This window comes from Cricetulus griseus, chromosome 2, assembly GCF_003668045.3.
Source record: "Cricetulus griseus strain 17A/GY chromosome 2, alternate assembly CriGri-PICRH-1.0, whole genome shotgun sequence".
Taxonomy (NCBI): Eukaryota; Metazoa; Chordata; class Mammalia; order Rodentia; family Cricetidae; genus Cricetulus; species Cricetulus griseus.
This window is the reverse complement of record NC_048595.1, coordinates 128184329-128202976: the sequence shown is the minus strand read 5'-3', so window position 1 is coordinate 128202976 and position 18648 is coordinate 128184329. Positions and strand designations below refer to the sequence as shown.

Genomic DNA, 18648 nt, shown 5'->3' with positions numbered 1-18648 from the left:
TGACTTCTCTCAGGTCCTGCACTGGCCGGTAGTCATTAGTTCCCGGCTTCCTAACGGGTAGCAAGGGTGTATTCCAAGGAGATTTACAGGGCACCAGAATCCCTTGTTCAAGTAACCTTTTAATATGTGGCCGAATTCCTTCGCGGGCTTCTTTAGGCATTGGATACTGTCTGACGGATGCAGGAAGGATGGCAGCTTTTAAGGTTACTATAATTGGGGCCTGGTTAATGGCAAGGCCCATTCCTCCTGTTTCAGCCCAGGCTTGGGGAAATTCCGCAAGCCAGTGATCAAGGGTTTCCTGATTGTTCGAATTAGTCCTCTTTTCATGGAGTCTATATTCATCTTCTATGGACATTGTCAAGATGGTAAGGGGAATTCCCTCTGGCCCTGTGACTTTGACTTCTGACCTCTCAAAGTGTATTTGAGCTTTTAATTTGGTCAATAGGTCCCGTCCTAGTAAGGGGTAGGGGCAATCTGGCACATGGAGGAAAGAATGCATAACCTTACCGGTCGCGAGCTGGAGCTGCCGATTTGTAGTCCAATGGTACTGCTTTCCGCCTGTAGCTCCCTGTACCCATGCAGTCCGGTGACTCAGGGGTCCGGGTGACCGATTCAGAACGGAATGTTGTGCCCCTGTATCGACTAGGAAGGTGACCGGATGCCCCCCGACTTGCAGTGTTATCCTGGGCTCAGGGGGGGGCTCCTGGCCCCGACTCCTCTAATCTTCTAGGTTCAGGAGGTCAGAAACCCTTGGCGGTGGAAGCTTGGCCCGGGGGTTCTTAGGGCATTCTCTTGCCCAATGTCCTTTTTCTTTACAGTAAGCACATTGGTCCCTGTCCAGGTGGGGCCCCCTTCTGTCATCCCTCTGTCTATTCTGTCTCTGGCCTGTCACTACTGTGGCCAATAACCTGCTCATTTCTTTATTCCGCTTACGGTCTCTCGCAACCTCTTTTTCCTCAGCTTCCTGTCTTAGTCTTTCCTCTCTCTCCTGAGTTTCCTTCCTCCAACGTTCTTCTCTTTCTGTCTGTGTTTCCCTCTTATTAAAAATACGTTCTGCTTCCTTCAACAAATCTTGGAGTGTATATCCCTGTAGATTTTCTAGCCTTTGAAGCTTGTTTCTTATGTCCGGGGCTGATTGCCAAATAAAGGACATAGAAACGTTGGTGGCCTGACCTGGATCTTCCGGATTATAGGGAGTATACATCCTGTACGCTTCTTTCAATCTCTCTAGAAAAGCGGCAGGTGATTCCTCCGCACCCTGTATTATCTGCTTCACCTGGGCCAAATTAGTGGGTCTGCGTCCTGCCCCCCGGAGTCCCGCTACCAGCAACTGGCGATAGAGACGCAGGTGGGTCCTACCTGCTTCGGTGGTAAAATCCCATTCAGGTCTTTCAAGAGGGCAAGCCGCATCAATTTCATTGGGTAGCTGGGTGGGCTGCCCGTTTACTCCTGGGACATTTTTTCGTGCTTCTAGTAGCACGCGCTGTTTCTCTTCCGAGGTTAAAAGGACCTGCAAAAGCTGCTGACAATCATCCCAGGTGGGTTGGTGAGTCGTGAGTACCGACTCTATGAGAGATGTCAGCCTCACGGGGTCTGCAGAAAAAGAAGGATTATTATTTTTCCAGTTATAGAGGTCCGATGCTGAGAATGGCCAATACTGAGGTTGGCCGTTCAGCCCAGTTCGGAGGGGCAGAGTGGTTGAATCTGGAACGGGCTGCTCCCTACGACCTCTTAGTCGATAAGCCATTGGTGAAGGGTCAGGGGCCGCTTCCGCCAAGGCAGCAGCGGAGTCCGCTTCTGCCTCTGGTGGGGGCGGCAGTGGCGGATATGGCGGGGGCTCCTCCGTTAATAGATCAACCAACTGGTCTTCTCCCGGAGGGAGTACCTTAGGTGTCTTCTTTTCTTTAGCCTTAGTGTCTTTCACCACGGTAGGGTAAAGGTTGGAATGGGAAGGGGGGTTGGGAGGAATCAAAGGAGTGGGAGGTGTAGGGGCCGAAGGAATGGGTCGGTTGGAGCGGTTAGAGGGGGGAAGGAGAGAGGGGCCCTTGGGATGTAAGAAAGGACGTACCCAGGGAGGGGGGTCCTGAACCAAAGCCTCCCAAGTGACGATATAAGCCACTTGATCGGGATGCCCGTGTGGTCCAGGATCCATAATCTTCTCTTTTATCTGGAATATAGTCTGGGGGTTAAAGGTACCATCTCGCGGCCAGCCTACGTCAAAGGTCGGCCATTCTGAAGAACAAAGAGTAATCCATTTGCGTTTACGCACATTAACAGATTGGTTATGAGCATATTCCTGTACATCTTTCCAGTGGGAGAGTGTTAGGGACAAAGGAGTGGTGACAGTTTGCCCCATAGTTTCTAGGCTTAGGAGGGCACAAATGACAGCTACAAGACAAAGACCGAATAACACAGAACAGACTTTCGCAGCGCGGTTTCGACAGAGAGTCGACAGAAGGAATTGAGAGAGAGTCGAGGAAGGGGGCCCTCCTTCCTCGTCCCCAGTAAAGATTGCAAATCCCTCAAGCCGAGGGCCTTCTCCAAAGAGACTGGGAAAATGTCCAGTCATAGATCTAAGTTCAAAGTACAAATCTCTCACCCTGAGGGCTTCCCAAGTTCAAAATACAAATCCCTCTTCCTGAGGGCTTCCCAAGTTCAAAATACAAATCCCTCTTCCTGAGGGCTTCAAACGCTACCAGGACGTCTCCTGGAGCCGCGGTCGGGAGTTCGGACCCGTCAGTCCCTCCTCGGATCCGCCTACAAATGTACACAGCTGTATACTACAAACGCAAGCGCAATTCACAAGACAGACTCAGACCAGACAAGACAAAACAGCGGATCCGCACAACACTTACCTCCCAGACGTGGGTCGGTGGTCCCTGGGCGGGTCTCAATCCCGGACGAGCCCCCAAATGAAAGACCCCGAAGAGGCACTTTCGTAGAGGGAGACCCACACACCCAGGAATCAGCGAGGCCACGAACTGGATGCAAAAAACAAGAGGCTTTATTGGAGACGCAGGTACCTGGGGCGACTTAGCTTCTGTGTGGCTAAGCGCCCCGAGCCAAGGGAAAAGGGGTCCTTATATAGGAAAAAAGGCGCAAGCTAGGAGCAAGGATTCTATTGGATAATTCTAATGAGGCATTATACAGAGCTATTCCCATTGGTCAATGTATATGAGGCGCTATACAGGGTTATTCAAATGAGGCAAAGTACAGAGTTATTCAAATGAGGTGAAACACAGAGTCTTTCAAATGAGGCGAAATACAGAATCATTTCCATTGGATGGTTCAAATGAGACACAGAGCCATTCCAGATCAGCATATTCTCAAGGTCTGGTGTCTGGTACAGCAGACTCAATTCCCCCCCTTTTCCTGATGGCTGACCTTGGGGGCGGAGACCTTGGGACGGAGTGTTTCTCTTCGGGCGGGGCGGGGGCTCAGGGGCAGAGCTCCAGGCCGGCTCACTCGGTGTTTGTCCTCGTGCTGACCCACCTGGTGCTCGCCCTCGTGCCAGCCCACCCGGTGCTCGTTCTCGGGCTGGCCCACCTGGTGCTCATTCTCGGGCCGGCCCCACCCGGTGCTTGTTCTCGGGCCGGCCCCACCCGGTGCTTGTTCTCGGGCCGGGCGGGGAAAGGCCACCGGGGGTGGGGATCGGGGAAGCCGCCGACAGGAGGAAGAGGAGACAAACTTGAGAAAGAAAGGGCTAAGGGACAGGGGTCTTTCAGAACAACACTTCTCCCTTATATTTTTGTGAAGCTCAAACTAATAAGTGCAAAATGCTTTCTTTACTATGACAGTAACTATTAACCATCATTATCAATGATTGATTGCCTATGGCTAGGAGTGAAAGAAAAGCAGCAGCACATGGACTGGATAAGAACCCAGTGCTGGATTCTAGAATTGTGCTATGACCTGGGAATTTATTCAGAGCTTCTGTTTCTGGGTGATACAAGTTCCTGGAGCATCTTTAATCAGAGGAATTCTGGGGCTTATTGATAGAGTACAGAGAGAGAGACAAAGTGAGCTTTGAGAGGCAATTACTACCATTGTAGTGGACTGTGGTCATAGTGATCGTTGACTGTGGGCCATTGTGAGGAAATCCCATGAATATTTACACACTGGAAGTGAGTATGTCTCTTCAAGACTTCATGTGCCCTTGACCTAAACATGTTTGGCAAGTGCCTCATGGAGAGGAATGGCTGCCTATTTGAGCAAAAACATATTCTTTTTCCTTCTTCACCCACCCCTCACAGCTTTGCTCTCACTTTGTCTTTTTGCATTCCACAGCTCCCAGTCCCTTTCCTGAACATACAAATTGCATTACACTTGTTTGGGCTTCTGCCGCTGTCTCCTGCCATAATGTCCTCTACAATTTATACAGAATGATGAAACAGATGGCAGGGAGAGACATTTCTTGAGAATAATGATTGCTTTCACCTGCTTTTATTTTGAGGGAGAGATTCACTCATTCATACAACTACATCCTACGATAAGTTTTTCATTGTTTTAGAATTTTTCTTTTTAAAAAGCTACTTATAGGGGCTGGAGAGATGACTCAGTGGTTAAGAGCGCCATCTGCTCTTCCAGAGGTCCTGAGTTCAATTCCCAGAAACCACATGGTGGCTCACAACCATCCATTATGAGATCTGGTGCCCTCTTCTGGTGTGCAGATATACATGGAAGCAGAATGTTGTATACATAATAAATAAATACAATCTTTTTAAAAAAGCTATTTATAATTTTAAAATCACTACTCTTTATGAACTAAACTCTTGGTAAGTTTCCAGGCTAGCCTAGAACAGCTCAGGCTACCTTGAATGCATGATCCTGCAACTTCAGCTTCTCTTATGGCTGTAGTTACAGGCATGTGTTACCAGGTTCTCTATGACTTTGTAATTTACCTATTTTTAGCTGTAATATGTTCATACTAGAGTTTCACATTTTAAACACACCATGGAATTAGTCTAATCAAGGCTTTGACTCTTTAAAAGACACACCAGTCTGCAGCCATCTTCTTCTTGAGCGTGTCAAGACAAGGGACTCACTGCCTCACAGAGCATGCATCTCATTCCACAATAGCTGTGGTCTTAAGAGCTGTCTTATCACACTCAGCTTATCTCTTGGTCATCCAACAGTAAAAGTTGAAATCTGGCAGGGAAGAAGGCAAAAGAGCATAGGGACTGAACTCTCTCTTCCCTGGTACATCCAACCAATAGATGCTTGGTGCATAATAAATATTTTTCATTGTCTTGACAATTTGAATGAACACTATTAAGATTATAAAGATGTCAGGAACAAGAAGTTTTTAAAAGAAATCCAAGGTGGAAAAGTTAAGAGGATATTAAAATGAGACTGAATTTCATAGTGTGTATTGCTTGGCCACTAAACCATGTACAGGGCTACAAAGTCAGTCTAAACAGCGCTCTACAAGTTCAACTGCACATTCTGAAGAGGTGGTTAGTGTTACTGTTGGAAATGGACTGGAAGGAAGCCCACATTCTGATGGACTCCCTGGTGACCCAGCATCTCCAATCACCATAAGCAAGGAAACTATTAATTGATATGAAAATCACCTTGGCTATTCTCATTGAGTGCATCACAAACCTCACTGAGAAGTGATCCAGGTGATTCTATGTTTAAGAAATTTTGAGGAAGTGTTGTTGTCTCAGATCCACCGTTTTATTTGAACATAAAACATCAGTTCTCAGGGGATGCTTTGCTTTACTTGGTATGCAAATAGAAGAAATTTTCCATAAGGATCTCAAAAGGGATATTCTATTGGAATCATGAAAAAATTCTCAAAAAAACCCATCATTTTAGAAGTCATCCTTTTCTTTGTTTCTTTCTTTCTCTTTTTGGTTTTTCGAGGCGGGGTTTCTCTGTTTTGTTTTGGGAGCCTGTCCTGGAACTTGCTCAGTAGACCAGGCTGGCCTTGAACTCACAGAGATCCACCTGCTTCTGCCTCACGAGTGCTTGGATTAAAGGCATGCACCACCAACGTCGGGCTAGAAGCCATCCTTTTAAATGACATACTGTTACTTACAATTATTTATAAGTATAGGCAGAGGTCATGATAGCAAAACCTAATGCTGATTTTCATGTATAATTTTTAATGATTCTCTAAATATAAGGTTTCAAAGCAATAGGATCTAAATTCACAGCTACTGAGTTTCAAGAAAGCATATGTCTTTCAGTAACTTATTTTACTGATCATAAAAGTGCTGTTTATCCAAATGTAAAAAATATAGAAATGTTTCCAATACATTTAAAACAAAATAACTCGTGTATTGATTGGGAGTTTCTTAACTGAAAGTAACAAAGCCAACTTAGCCTTATGCAAAGCAATCTTAGTTACAGACAGTCAAGAACTTACCTGTGGGAGCTATCTGAAAGTTAACACTCATCTGGGTCACCCAGGACTGGTTAAACCCCAAGCTCTGATTCAGTGGGGCTTGGGAAGACCCTGGGGAGCATCATTTCTAGCAAGCATAGGGGTTGCTTATGCATCAGGTCTGAATATCCCATTATGGACCTCACAGCCTTCCAATGGGAAAGATTGTACTCGTGAGAAAACTTGAAGTAAAGTTGTCTGAATTTCCCCTAACAGCAGATTTCTATCTCTTAACCATCAATAGTTTAGATTCCCATCTGAAGTTGTATTTGTGTCTGAATAAACAACTCAGGGCTGGAGCTGAGATCTGTGAGAATTCTTGCTTGGCATGTGAGAATCATGGATTCATCTCCACACTGAAAACAGAGCAAATCAAACAGCACCAGACCAAGATACTCCAAGGAAGACCATAAAGAGGAGAGTGGAATTCTCCTCAGAAAGTATTCCAGATTTTATGAAAAAAAACAATAACAACCCCCCAAAAAAGCAAAGGACCCCTGAGATCCCATATTTTTATATATTGGAAATACAAAATACAGCTAAAGTAATTTTACCCAGAAAGTATACAAGCCAGTTATCTCAAATTGCATGTCCTGGCAGGAAAGGGATTCTAATTATTCATCCAGAAACATCTAATTTTAGGCAATGGTGCTTCCTGGTGAAGTCTCTGGGAAGAATTAGTTGGAAACTGAACATTTCAGTAACAACATGGTCTGACCTATAGTTTAGATTTGTTTGTCATAAGTCAATTAAATGTAGGAAAATGCCTGCCAAAAATTATGATTGGAGCCTCAGAATACTTCAGTTCAAGTCATTCCATCTGATAAAATTGGATACCAGGGCCACTTGTCTGTTGAGGCACCTCCTGGTTCAAGACAAGCAACATGTGATAATGGCTTAACACAACGTGTTTATGGGGGATGTGGATTCCATGTTCTCAAGGGTAATTTCAGGGCTAGCACAAATACATGGGTTATAGGGTAATCCTCATGGCCTGAGTTAGATTCCCAGAACCCACATACTAGAAAGAGAAAACTAAATCCCTCAAGCTATCCTCTGACATCCATATGTCCCTGCACATATAAACATATACACACAGTAAATGAAATTTTAACAACTTTATAAAAGAAAACACTCTGATGAATAGGGAGGGGAGTGGGTCTGAGAAGAGTTGGAAGCACAACCATGATCAAAACACATTCTATAAAATTTTCAGTTAATAAAAATATCACTTGAAAAATTTAAAGAGTAGTTTGAAATCATTAAAATACAGACTTTAAATGATTTAACTATAATCATTTCTGATTTTTTCATTTTGTCATGTATAAGGAAATAATTTTTACCTTCTGTCTTGAAGATTCCCAGTACATGTCTGACACGTTGAGAAAAGAACCCATCTTAAGTTCACATTACTGAACTCACTTCATGTTGATTATACACACGTGAGGAACTTCAATATTATCTTTATACAAACACTTTTATAAAATAATACATGTTTAAAGGTAACAGTAAATTCCCATTGTTTCCAATGAAGGATACTGGACTGTGAAGACAAGTTTCAATTTTTCAAAGAAGAATATGTCAAATTTTTGAAATAGAATGTCCCAGAAACTAAATAAGCAGAAGTAGTATTTTGTCAGATAATAGTGATCTCTTTGGAAGAAAAGAAGCATGAAGAACAGGCACTCCAAAGTTGCAGAAAGAGGCCCTGTCTCCTGTTTTACCTTTGAGTTGGATTTGAACTTTTTGTAACTTACTATGACATGTTTGGTTTATATTTCTGGGAGGTCTGCTCTGGGGGAGAGGAGAAGTGGTAGAGAGACTGGGAGTAGTGGAGGGAGGGGAAACTGTATATGTATCACATGAGAGAAGAATAAAAAAGAATAAATAAAAGACTGAGGATATGACCATAACATGTCTCTTAAATCAGTATAGTTGTAGAAAAAGACCATGATATTGAGACACTGGATAAAATCTTATAACCCTAGGTAAAAAGAAGCAGTTCCCTTTCCTTGATAGAGCTGGTCTTGCAAAGACCTCACCATGTACAAGTGTGTCATGCCCTGATGCTTTGTCTTCTAGGATCTGCCTCAATGGCCCATTGTTATCTGAAGACTGATATTCAGGATTCACAAAGAAATAAAGTATCGATATTGACTCTGAGAGTAAATATTATGGTTTACTTGCTGAAGGAACTGTAGGATCCAATTCATATGTACCAGTAAAAATGTGCAACACACAGTTGGAATAGGCTTGAAGATGGCTGGATTAGGGAATAAAATACAAAGTTAGGTAGACATAGCCTTATTGACATGTGGCCAGTTCTTTATTAAACAATATAGAACATCTTGCCATTGGCCATAATTCCAAGAATAATCTTGGTCTTCTGGGGCTTGGCTCTTTATAGGTGGGGCGCAGGGCAGACTTACTGCTTGTAAAGTAAAGCTGTGAATGACTGTAACACTGACAAAGAGGAGTAAAGCTTCAGGGAGGGAAAATTCAAATGGACTGACACAGGAACACACTGCACACTGGCTAAGTATATTATAAAGTTTGGTAATGAAAGGTTAACCTTGACAAATATTCTCTTGAAAAATATAGCTTCTGAAGTCATTTCAGAAGTGCACTTGGCCCAGTAAATTTTTGTGTGTATGCATGCGTGTGTTTGTATGTATGAACGTGTACTGTATATGTATACACCTATGTTGGAGGTCAGAGGTTGACTTTGTTTATATTCCTTGATCATTCCTCACCTTAGTTTTTGGGATAGAATCTCTCACTGAACCTGGACCTCATTGATTCAGTTGGGATGGCTGGCCAAAGACTTCCAGGGATCAAACTCCCACACTGGAATTCCAGGCACATTTTGGTATTTACAGCACCTGGCTTTTTATGTAGGGATCAAAACTCGAGCCCTCATGCTTAGAACACAAGCACTTTACCATAGGAGCCAGCCATCTCCACAGCCTGACACACTTTCCTAACATAGGCAAGAAACAAAAGAATCCCTGATGGTGAATGCCTTCTTGCTTCTGTTCTCTCAGGAAGAAATATGTTGAGAATCAGGAACTCAGAATTAGGTGAGTTCAAGAGCCATGTACTGTAAGAGAAGTAGACACGTATGGAAAGATCCTATTGAAAGAACATAAAATGTTAACTTTTAATGGGAAGGCTCTGGCGAAGAGGCTCACTGAGAGTGAGAGAGTTGCAAAGAGATGGAACAGTCATATACTCCGCTTTGTTCTCTCACCCCCAGACCAAAATAGAGAATCAAATGCTATACAGTAAATCATGGAGAATATCCTCAATAAAAGTGGAACTCAAGAAGTAAGTAGCAACATCTAATGGGCATGATGTCAAGAAACAAAAGATCTGTGTGTACCAGATGAATTTAAATTTAATATAGAAATTGGGTGACACAAGTTACCACCACCATCATTATAATGTACAAAACAGGGTATGATTGCTGGGAAGAAAAATGGCAAGTTTATGATTTTGAAAATTATTTAGTGCCATTACTTTTCCCTGTAGATGAAATTCAAGTTTGTCATACAGGCCCTTTCAAAAACTTTTGAGTTTGTTTCTAAATGCTTCTATAATTCTCCCTTATCCCATTCTCTGTTGTATCCATGATGGGCTGATCCTCAATGGTCCAACCTCCCTTGTCTTACATATTCTGTTTTTCTGACCAGAGCGATTTTATTTTTGTAATTCTTTGAATTTGTTCATATCTTATAGCAATGACCTTGGCACTGTTTCACATCTTACCTGACCCCCCTCTCATATTCTCCCGCTGTCCTTCCCTCTTCACTCATGATAGCCTTAAATATTGTAAGCACCTGCTTACTAATCTATATCCTAATCACACAACATGCTATAGAAATTGATACTAAATTGAAATTCTTCCATAAAATATTTCAAAATATATTATTGGTTTCTAATCTCTGAGAATTTAATACATGTACTTTAATTATATCAGTCTTCTACTTCTCCAACTCTTCCAAGAATTCTTCCTGCTGCCTCTGTGTCCACTTTTCTTAACCCATTTAGTCTAACCATTGCTGTCTCTGTGTATATGGAACATAGTGCCAAAGTCTGTATCATGGGCAATGATCAGGGGCCTCAACCTTGAAGACAATGGCCTCTCCCTAAGCCTTCCACTGTCAAGCTCCTCAACTAGGAGTGAAGCTGAGGGAGCTCACCCTCATTTATGCTGGGTTTTAACTGCCTTTGTCTTCCATAGGTTTTCTGTGGGCAGTCTCAGTTGCTGACAGTTCATGAGTATAGTAAAACTATTGTATCCAAAGACACTATTTGGAAGCGTCCTCCCCAATCTCTTGCTTTTATAGTCTTTCTGCACTCTTATCCAAATGTTCCCTGAACCATGTGGGGGAAGTGCTGTGATCTAGATGCCTCATTTGGGACTGAGAATGCCATAGTTACTCATTCTCTGAAGCCTGGCCAGCTTTGGTGTCTGTATTAATCTCTGTGGTTTGGTGGCCTGGGAAAAGGCTTCCTTGATGGGAGCAGAGGGCTGTACTTATCTATGGGTGTGAAGATAAGTATTTAAAAGACAGTTTAAGCTATGTTCATTCAGTAAATTAACAGTACTAGGTTTCCCCCTGGAATCTGTGTCCTCACCAATCACAGATTCTTGGCCAGGTTTACAGTCCTAAGCATGAGCTCCCTCTTGTAGAGTAGGCCTTGTTTTCAGTCATTGCATAACCACTGAACATCTCTTAGTGTGCCAATAAGCCTTCTAGGTCCTAGAGACAAAGCAAAGGCTTGCCATATTTATTGTGTTTACATTCTAGAATAATAACTAGAACTGTAAACAATGTTTTATGGGTCCAGAATATACCAAATTATAAAATTTTTAATTTATTAATTATTATTTATTATTAAAATTATTATAATTTTTCCATCCTGACCACAGTTTCCCTTCCCTCCTCTTCTTACAATCCCTCCACCTCCTCCTCTTTACCCCCCATTCACTCCTCCTCCATTTTCAAAGAATAATTTTTAAAAGTGTAGTATTTAAACTTAGAGTGCCATTTATGCCCTGGGAATTTTTAGCAATGTTTTTATTAATTCTTTGAGAATTTCATACAATGTATTTTGTCCATAGTCATACTCCCCCCTCCCATAAACTTCCTCTTCACCCTCCTATTCCTTCCCAACCAACTTCAGTATTGAAAGGCAGAGGATACACATGAGCAGTGCCCACCCTATTGGTTTTGAGTAAATTTAATTCTAGCAAATCACATATTCCTGTAAACATGCAATAAAATTTGCTAGCAAAAGACCTGTAGTATGCCTGATGCAAAGACGGACCTTTGTGAAAGAATGAAACATGTGTCAAATCATGGAGTACAGTTAGCACTTAGCTTCACAAAGAGGAAGGAAGAAAGGCTGTCTTTACTAGAAAAACAGCTGGAGCAAAGCCACGGGGAACTGAAATTGAAAACGACTTCAGGCAGGAAGAAACTCTTCCAACCCGAACAGTTGCAAAGTCCAGGGGAGGAAGCTTCGTCTTTGTGCAGCTCTCTGCTTTGATTTATTTATTCCTTTAGTAAACATTGAGTATTACTTTGTACAGGCACAAAGCAAGGTACTGAGGGGAAGGTTGCCAAGGTGAACAAATACAGGTGTGCACAGAGCCCCTGAAGAATTCTCTACTCTGTATAATTGGTAGGGGAGGGATCTCCATCACCACACCAGAAATAAACCAAATGATGAAGGGAGTGGACAGACTATTCTCACTCCTCTAATATTTTCTGGGTAAACCTGACAAGCCATTAGCTTTGTAAAGTCCTTTCCATTACCACATCTCCACCTTGACCTTTACAGCTCATGAAACAATATAGAGTAAATTGGATGTACTTTGGATGAGTGTCAATTTCCAATCTCAAAGTCATTTTTAAGAGTATGACAAGAGGCAAAAAATAATTTTTTTGAGCTGTGTGCTGTATAGCTAGTGGATTTTCTCACTTTCCCTTTCTGAAGACCACTGGTACTGACCATTGACACTCTGGGTCCAGCTCTCTCTGTCCAGAAACCATAGCTCTGAGGATGAATCTGTTTTTTAGCCACTCTTTTCAAAACAAGAGGTATACTAAGTGGTGAAGCAAGCATTGTGTGGAAAATCAGTTTGCAAAGTCTAAATTAAGCTCATTTCATTACTAATTAAATGAATTCATAAAATATAGGAATACATTTATTCTTAATTTGAATAAAATGTTTTCAGATGTGTTTGATTAATTAATTATCTGTCTCTAGCCTCACTATTCCTACAGGGAAGAAAAATGATGAGGCTGATCAATTTAAATTTATTCTCTGAGGTAGAACTCACAGCTTTCCCTGTGCAAAGTAAAGTAGCCAAAAGAATTGTCTGTATTCTCCTGGGTTTCTATAAAGCTTATGTTGCCAAGAAGATATTGCTTAAATACTAAGCTATTGAGGTTTTTAATATTGAAAAGACACACTGAGTTTTAATTATAGATTTCAGTAGTACATAGAGGCAGGTAAGCTCAAATTTTGTTGGAAAAAAGAGTTAAACTTTATCTAAGTCCTCCCATCTCATGGTTAAAATCATGTAAAATGTGCTACCCAGTGCCACGGAAACTAAATTTGAGGAGTTAATTGTTGATGCATATCTAGGTCATGAGTGTACTAGATCAAAAATAATCCTGAATCACTAAGCACATTGAGAGGACTGCAGGTCATCTAGCTCACCCCTCCCATGTGCCATCTCTAGGCTACATGTTCACAGTGGAGCACCAAGAAGTGGTGCCCTCAATACAAGTGGTTAGGTGTGTGGTTTTCCTTTCATGTGTTTCAGCATGGAATAGCTGTGTTGCTGGTAAGAAGCAATGGTGCTGAAAGTCAATTAGGAGAGAAAAAGTATTCCAGCTGGCTGCACATCTAGGGAAGCTGCTCAGGTAAACCTAGCCATATCAAGCATCCCCTCTCTTTGCCAGGGAGCAGTTGAAGACATAAGCAGTAGAGGAGACACTGATTGAGGATTAAATGTCTCCTGATGGAGTAGTTAGTTACTGTTGATAGCATGGAATCTTGATATGTGCTTTTTAGTATGTGTTTGTATAGGTGTCTCTCTCTCTCTCCCTCTCTCTCTCTCTCTCTCTCTCTCTCACACACACACACACACACACAGAGAGAGAGAGAGAGAGAGAGAGAGAGAGAGTCAGAGAAAGAGAGAGAACAATGAAAAATGAGAACAAAGAAAAATGTTGCATTAAAAATCAGCTTTTCAGGAGTGTGGGTGGAATATTTTAACTACAGAGTTCATGATGGCATTGAGCATGCCCAAAATGGTTTTCCTATACTTCCTCTTATATACTTTGAAGCCCCTAAATAAGACAGTCATTCTCACCTGTGGACTTCCTTTATGGACAAGCCTGATTCTGAGAATGAAAGAAAAACAGGAGAGTAGTCAGGCTGATTACTCACTATGCAAATGAAATCACACCTTTGACATTGCCAAGACTGGTTTCTATTTGTGCATTTCCTATATTCTCTTATGTAAAAATATCTCCTTTGCTGCCCTGATCTGCTTAAAACTAGGCCAATGTCAGGCACTTGGCAGAAGAATGCCTCCCCCCTGCATGATGCACAAACATCTCATCTAACCCTCGAGGTAGCTATGAGGTAGTTAGTGCCAACTCTGATTTTCAGAGGCCGAAACTGAAAGGAATCTGTACCTTTGCTTTAGGTCTCAACGCCAACATGAGGCAGAACAATAATAAACACTAGGTCTTTTCTCTACAAAGCCTGCACTTTCTCCTGAAATGCAGTGCATCTTAGATGTCAGAAAGAGGGTGACTTGTTCATTCATCCTTCATTTAGTAAGCGAATGACCTTTCCTTAGTGTCTAATATGTGCTGGTCAATATAAGAATGGCCACAAAGCTCACAGCATTACAGTCACAGAGGACTCTCCTAGAGTCTAGAGATCCAATAAGACCTTCAGGGAAGAAAGCTGTAATGCACTTAATGTACTGGGAACAACAGAGTCTTTGAACCCTTCAAGAGTTTCTAGCATCTTGCTGCCTTAATCAGTGTATCCTACATAAGACTAAAGATCATAGAACAGAAAAATGAGCCCACACGAGCTCACTTCCTGCAAGACTTGAGCTCTTCCTCTCTATTAAGCTGGTGTCGGCACCACATTCAGAACAAGGGCTCTTGGGGGAATTCAGTGCTGCACAGGTGGAGGCTCTCACTGCTGCTTTCCAGCCCTGTCACCTGGCATCTGAGTCCCATAAGCAACAAGTCCAGGAAAGATAAATTGAAGAGGGATGTTTCTGTTCTCCAAGTCCAGGTGTGGAACAGCTGGCAAAGGCCAGGGGACCCTAAAGCTGTAAGCAATAAATTCTGCTGAAACTCTGGACACCACATCATTCCAGATTTTGCACATTAATAACCACTGCCGTGAGCAAAATGGAAGTGCAGGTATGTTCTGTCACTTTATTTTCCAACATATTCACATAGTCACCTGGTTTGCATTCACAGAGGGCCCTTGAAAATGACAGACAGAAAGCTGTGATTTATACAAGTGGATAATTAAGGTGAAGTGCTTGGAAGGGCAGTCTCACTTAAAGTGGTTTCATAGTCTTGATTAGAAGATACCAAATTCGAAGAGTCAATGTGAGAATTTCCTGCATATATATATATATATATAATATATATATATATATATATATATTCATATTTATACACACACATGTGCACACACACATACATACAGAGACAGAGTGAGCAACTGTTTATCAATTGAGCAATTTAGGTTACTGGAATTGAATCAGGATATGAAAGCACAAATGCTGGTATTTTGTTATAAACTTCCTGTGAAAGTTTTAAAAGCAAAAGAAGTACAACATTAAATTTCATGCAATGAGTACTGGCAATTTAGCAGCAACAAATTAAATTGTTATGTGTAACTATCTCTCTAGGTTCTTCTCAAGTCTTTGAGACAGGAAATTCTTTTGCTATATTATAATCATGTTGAAATACTCATCTCTACATAAAGAACAGGATCATACACGTGATCTATAAGATGGAGATTTTGGTTTTGCTTTACCCTTGGTTTGTGGTTGAGAGCTTATATCTTCTTCAAAAATACACTCCATAGATATTCCCATTGTTTCAACCTTTTAATGGTGCATCTAGACAAAAACCTCTGGTGTTTATCCAGAGTGCTCAAAAGACAATCAAGCTGATCTCTTCCTCTGAGTTTCCCTCACCTTATTATTTTCTATTGTTGTGTATTCAGAAAGGAGGGGAACATGGAGGCACTTATTGTTGCAACTGGACTATAAATGGCAGAGGACTTTTAATGATTACCCATACATCTTACTATGTCATTATTGAGGCAAGTAAGAGGAAATTGAGGTACAATATTATTCCAATGGCCACGTGTCACTAAAGACTATACTCAAAATATTCAAACCTATCCTTAGAAACTAGCAATTAATAGTAGTAGTAGTAATGAGGATGATGTTGATAATGATATAGTAAAACTAGACTGGAGAGATGACTTAGCAGTTAAAAGTGCCTCTTGCTCTTTCAGTTTGGTTCCTAGCACCTAGGTTGAGTGGTTACTGCTTCCTGCAACTCTAGGGGAAATCTGACACCCTTTTCTGGCTTCTCTGGGTATAGCACTCATACACACACACACACACACACACACACACACACACACACACACACACACACACACACACTAAAAGAAATCTAAAATAGTAAAATCATTGTTCAGCAATTATTATTTTCTAAGAACTGGGCTAATACTTCATTTTCATTTGTCACTACTCTTCTGTCATTTTATGTACATGGAACCTGAGATTCAGAATAATTTATTCACTTGCATAGAATTCAATTGGTATATGCAGAATCCAGAATTTGAGATTAGGTGGTATGACTGAAAACTGTTATTTTCTCTGCCATTCTGCTTCTAAAAGCATCCAGAAACAATGACACCTTCAGATAACTAGGAGCTCATGTAAACCTGTCAGCTTTATTTCTCTCCTAGTTCAAATCTTTCTTTTCAAAAGACCTGTTGTGTCTCTGAAGCCAAATCCAGTTCTGCCTTTAAGGTCATGTGGCCTACAATGCATCACCCACTCTCTATGAATTTATAGTTCTCTAAAAAGTGGGAATAATTGACACCTCAGGGAATTCTTGTGAAGAATGAATCCATTGATCTATGTAGTGTTCTCTACACAGCAGGCTCATAGTAGGTGATGAGTAAATGCAGCTCTTGCCAGTCACACATGCTAGAGACTCTTCTCATTCTCACAATGAGAGCTGACCTGTTCAAAAGTCGCACATTGATTTGTCCTTTTGATGAGGACATCATTGGTTTAAGTGTTAATCCAGTTCCTGGTACATAATGTGAAAAGTCATGATTGGCCTTGGATAACCTTTATCTTTGATTACATGCTCCAGAATAGGGCATAGCGCTTGTCATTGAAATTCTCATGCAGAAATTCAGGCAGGAAAGGTTAAGAATCCTTAATTTTTAAAAATCAATCAAATAACAGATTTCTATGAAAACTAGAAGCTGAATAAAAAGTAGTTAGAATTGATAAAATGCAGAGTGAACTAGAAATATCCCATAGTTGGAGTGTTCTACATAGAGAGATAGTATATGTGGCACTGTGATGACAGTTACCCTGCTCAGAAATAATGATGTATGAGTAAGCTAATTAGATCACTGTGTCATCATGCTGGCGTAGGCATTGCAAAGCTGACCAGCTGCTGCACAAATGACAGTAACATAGAATCGAAATGTGACTTAAAACCTTATGAAGACCACCAGCTTACATCACACAAAATCATTAACTGGACTAAGATAGAAATATACAAGTAGATTTTCATGGATATATAAACTATATATATAATTTTTTCTTGGCTAATAGAACGTAGGCTTGTTGTATTCTACTGTTAATCATATAATTAAGAAATCAACCTAGGAGTAAATGTTACAACCGATGAGTCTAATTTTTAAAAAAATAAGAATTAGAAAGTTTAAAAGAGAAGTAAACTTTTTTATTCTAAGCTTCGGACACATAGAAGATATATTATACAAGATAATGTTATTTTATTATTATAAATACTATCATATGGAACATGTCTGTGTCTGAACTAAATGAACCTAGTATCTTAAATTATGCCTGGGGTAACCAAACAAGTGAAATAACTAAATCAGAAATAAACAAAGAAATTAAAAACTAGTGTAACTTTACTGAGACTATAACAATAAATTAATGACTACTCTGCAGGAATAGAAGTAAAGTTAGTCCAATACCTTGACACCTTCTTGCTTGTTAAAAATTGGAAACCTTCTAAAATCCAGGTAACTTAATAAAGTATACTTTGACTTTTAATAGGTCCATTCATTAAGTTGTTAATGCATTCATGCCCTAACCCACACCTTCATTCATTGTGTTCACTTAGCCCTTTATAAGTACATGAGGGTAAACATGCCTTGAGCACATATGTGCCTTGTGTGGGATGCTGGAGATGAAATGCATTCAACTAGGTCATTGACCTCAAGGTAGGTCACAGTTTCTTGGGGTTTCCAGGCATATACCCAAATAATTATAATATATGATTGCTGTTGCTTTAATTAGAAAGTGAGTAACTTGGCCTGAGGCACTCAGAGCAAGCTTGTGGAAGAACTGACATCTTAGCTGGTCCCTGACAGGTAAAAACCTGATGGTAGAAAGGAGGAGGCTTTCACAGATGGAGAAGGTTAGGAAGAGGACTATCTCTGGCAGAGGGTCCAATAACCTGGAGTGATTGGGAAATAACAGCCTGGCTATGTTACATGTGCCAGAATAGGAGACTAAAGTGTCACTGACAAGTCTTTAAGGGCCTTAAGGTTCACGATGGAAAAGGCTTAAGCAATGAAGATGATTTTTTAGAAGGAAAAATGTGATAAGCAGATATTTATTTTGTAACATTCTGTTGACATTTTCAGATTAGAGTTAAAAATGACTGACAATAGACAAAATTTATAAATCCAATAGTACAGAAAAAGATAGCTATAGTTATGAGCTAATCCATACACATTGTAATAATTATTTTCTTCAGGCTTCCCTTTTCAGTCTTGCTAGTTTCAATGAATCATATATCATTTGAAAACATAAAATTATTTCACCAAAAGTTTAAAGTTCAACTCATAAAGTCAATTAAATGAAGCTCATTAAACAATAGAAAATGAGAGGAGAGAGA

General features: G+C 40.8%; 1 protein-coding gene across 1 annotated transcript; it reads right to left on the bottom strand.

The window, feature by feature from the left end:
- Nucleotides 1-506: 506 nt before the first annotated feature.
- Nucleotides 507-2849, bottom strand: LOC113834420 (bromodomain-containing protein 4-like). Its single transcript, XM_027403543.2, has one exon. It carries the CDS (start codon nucleotides 2567-2569, stop codon nucleotides 719-721), a length of 1851 nt encoding a protein of 616 aa, XP_027259344.1. The 5' UTR covers nucleotides 2570-2849; the 3' UTR covers nucleotides 507-718.
- Nucleotides 2850-18648: the final 15799 nt, after the last annotated feature.

Coding starts and splice junctions, on each gene's coding strand:
- LOC113834420 (XM_027403543.2), bottom strand. CDS start 2,569: ATGACTGGACATTTTCCCAGTCTCTTTGGAGAAGGCCCTCGGCTTGAG.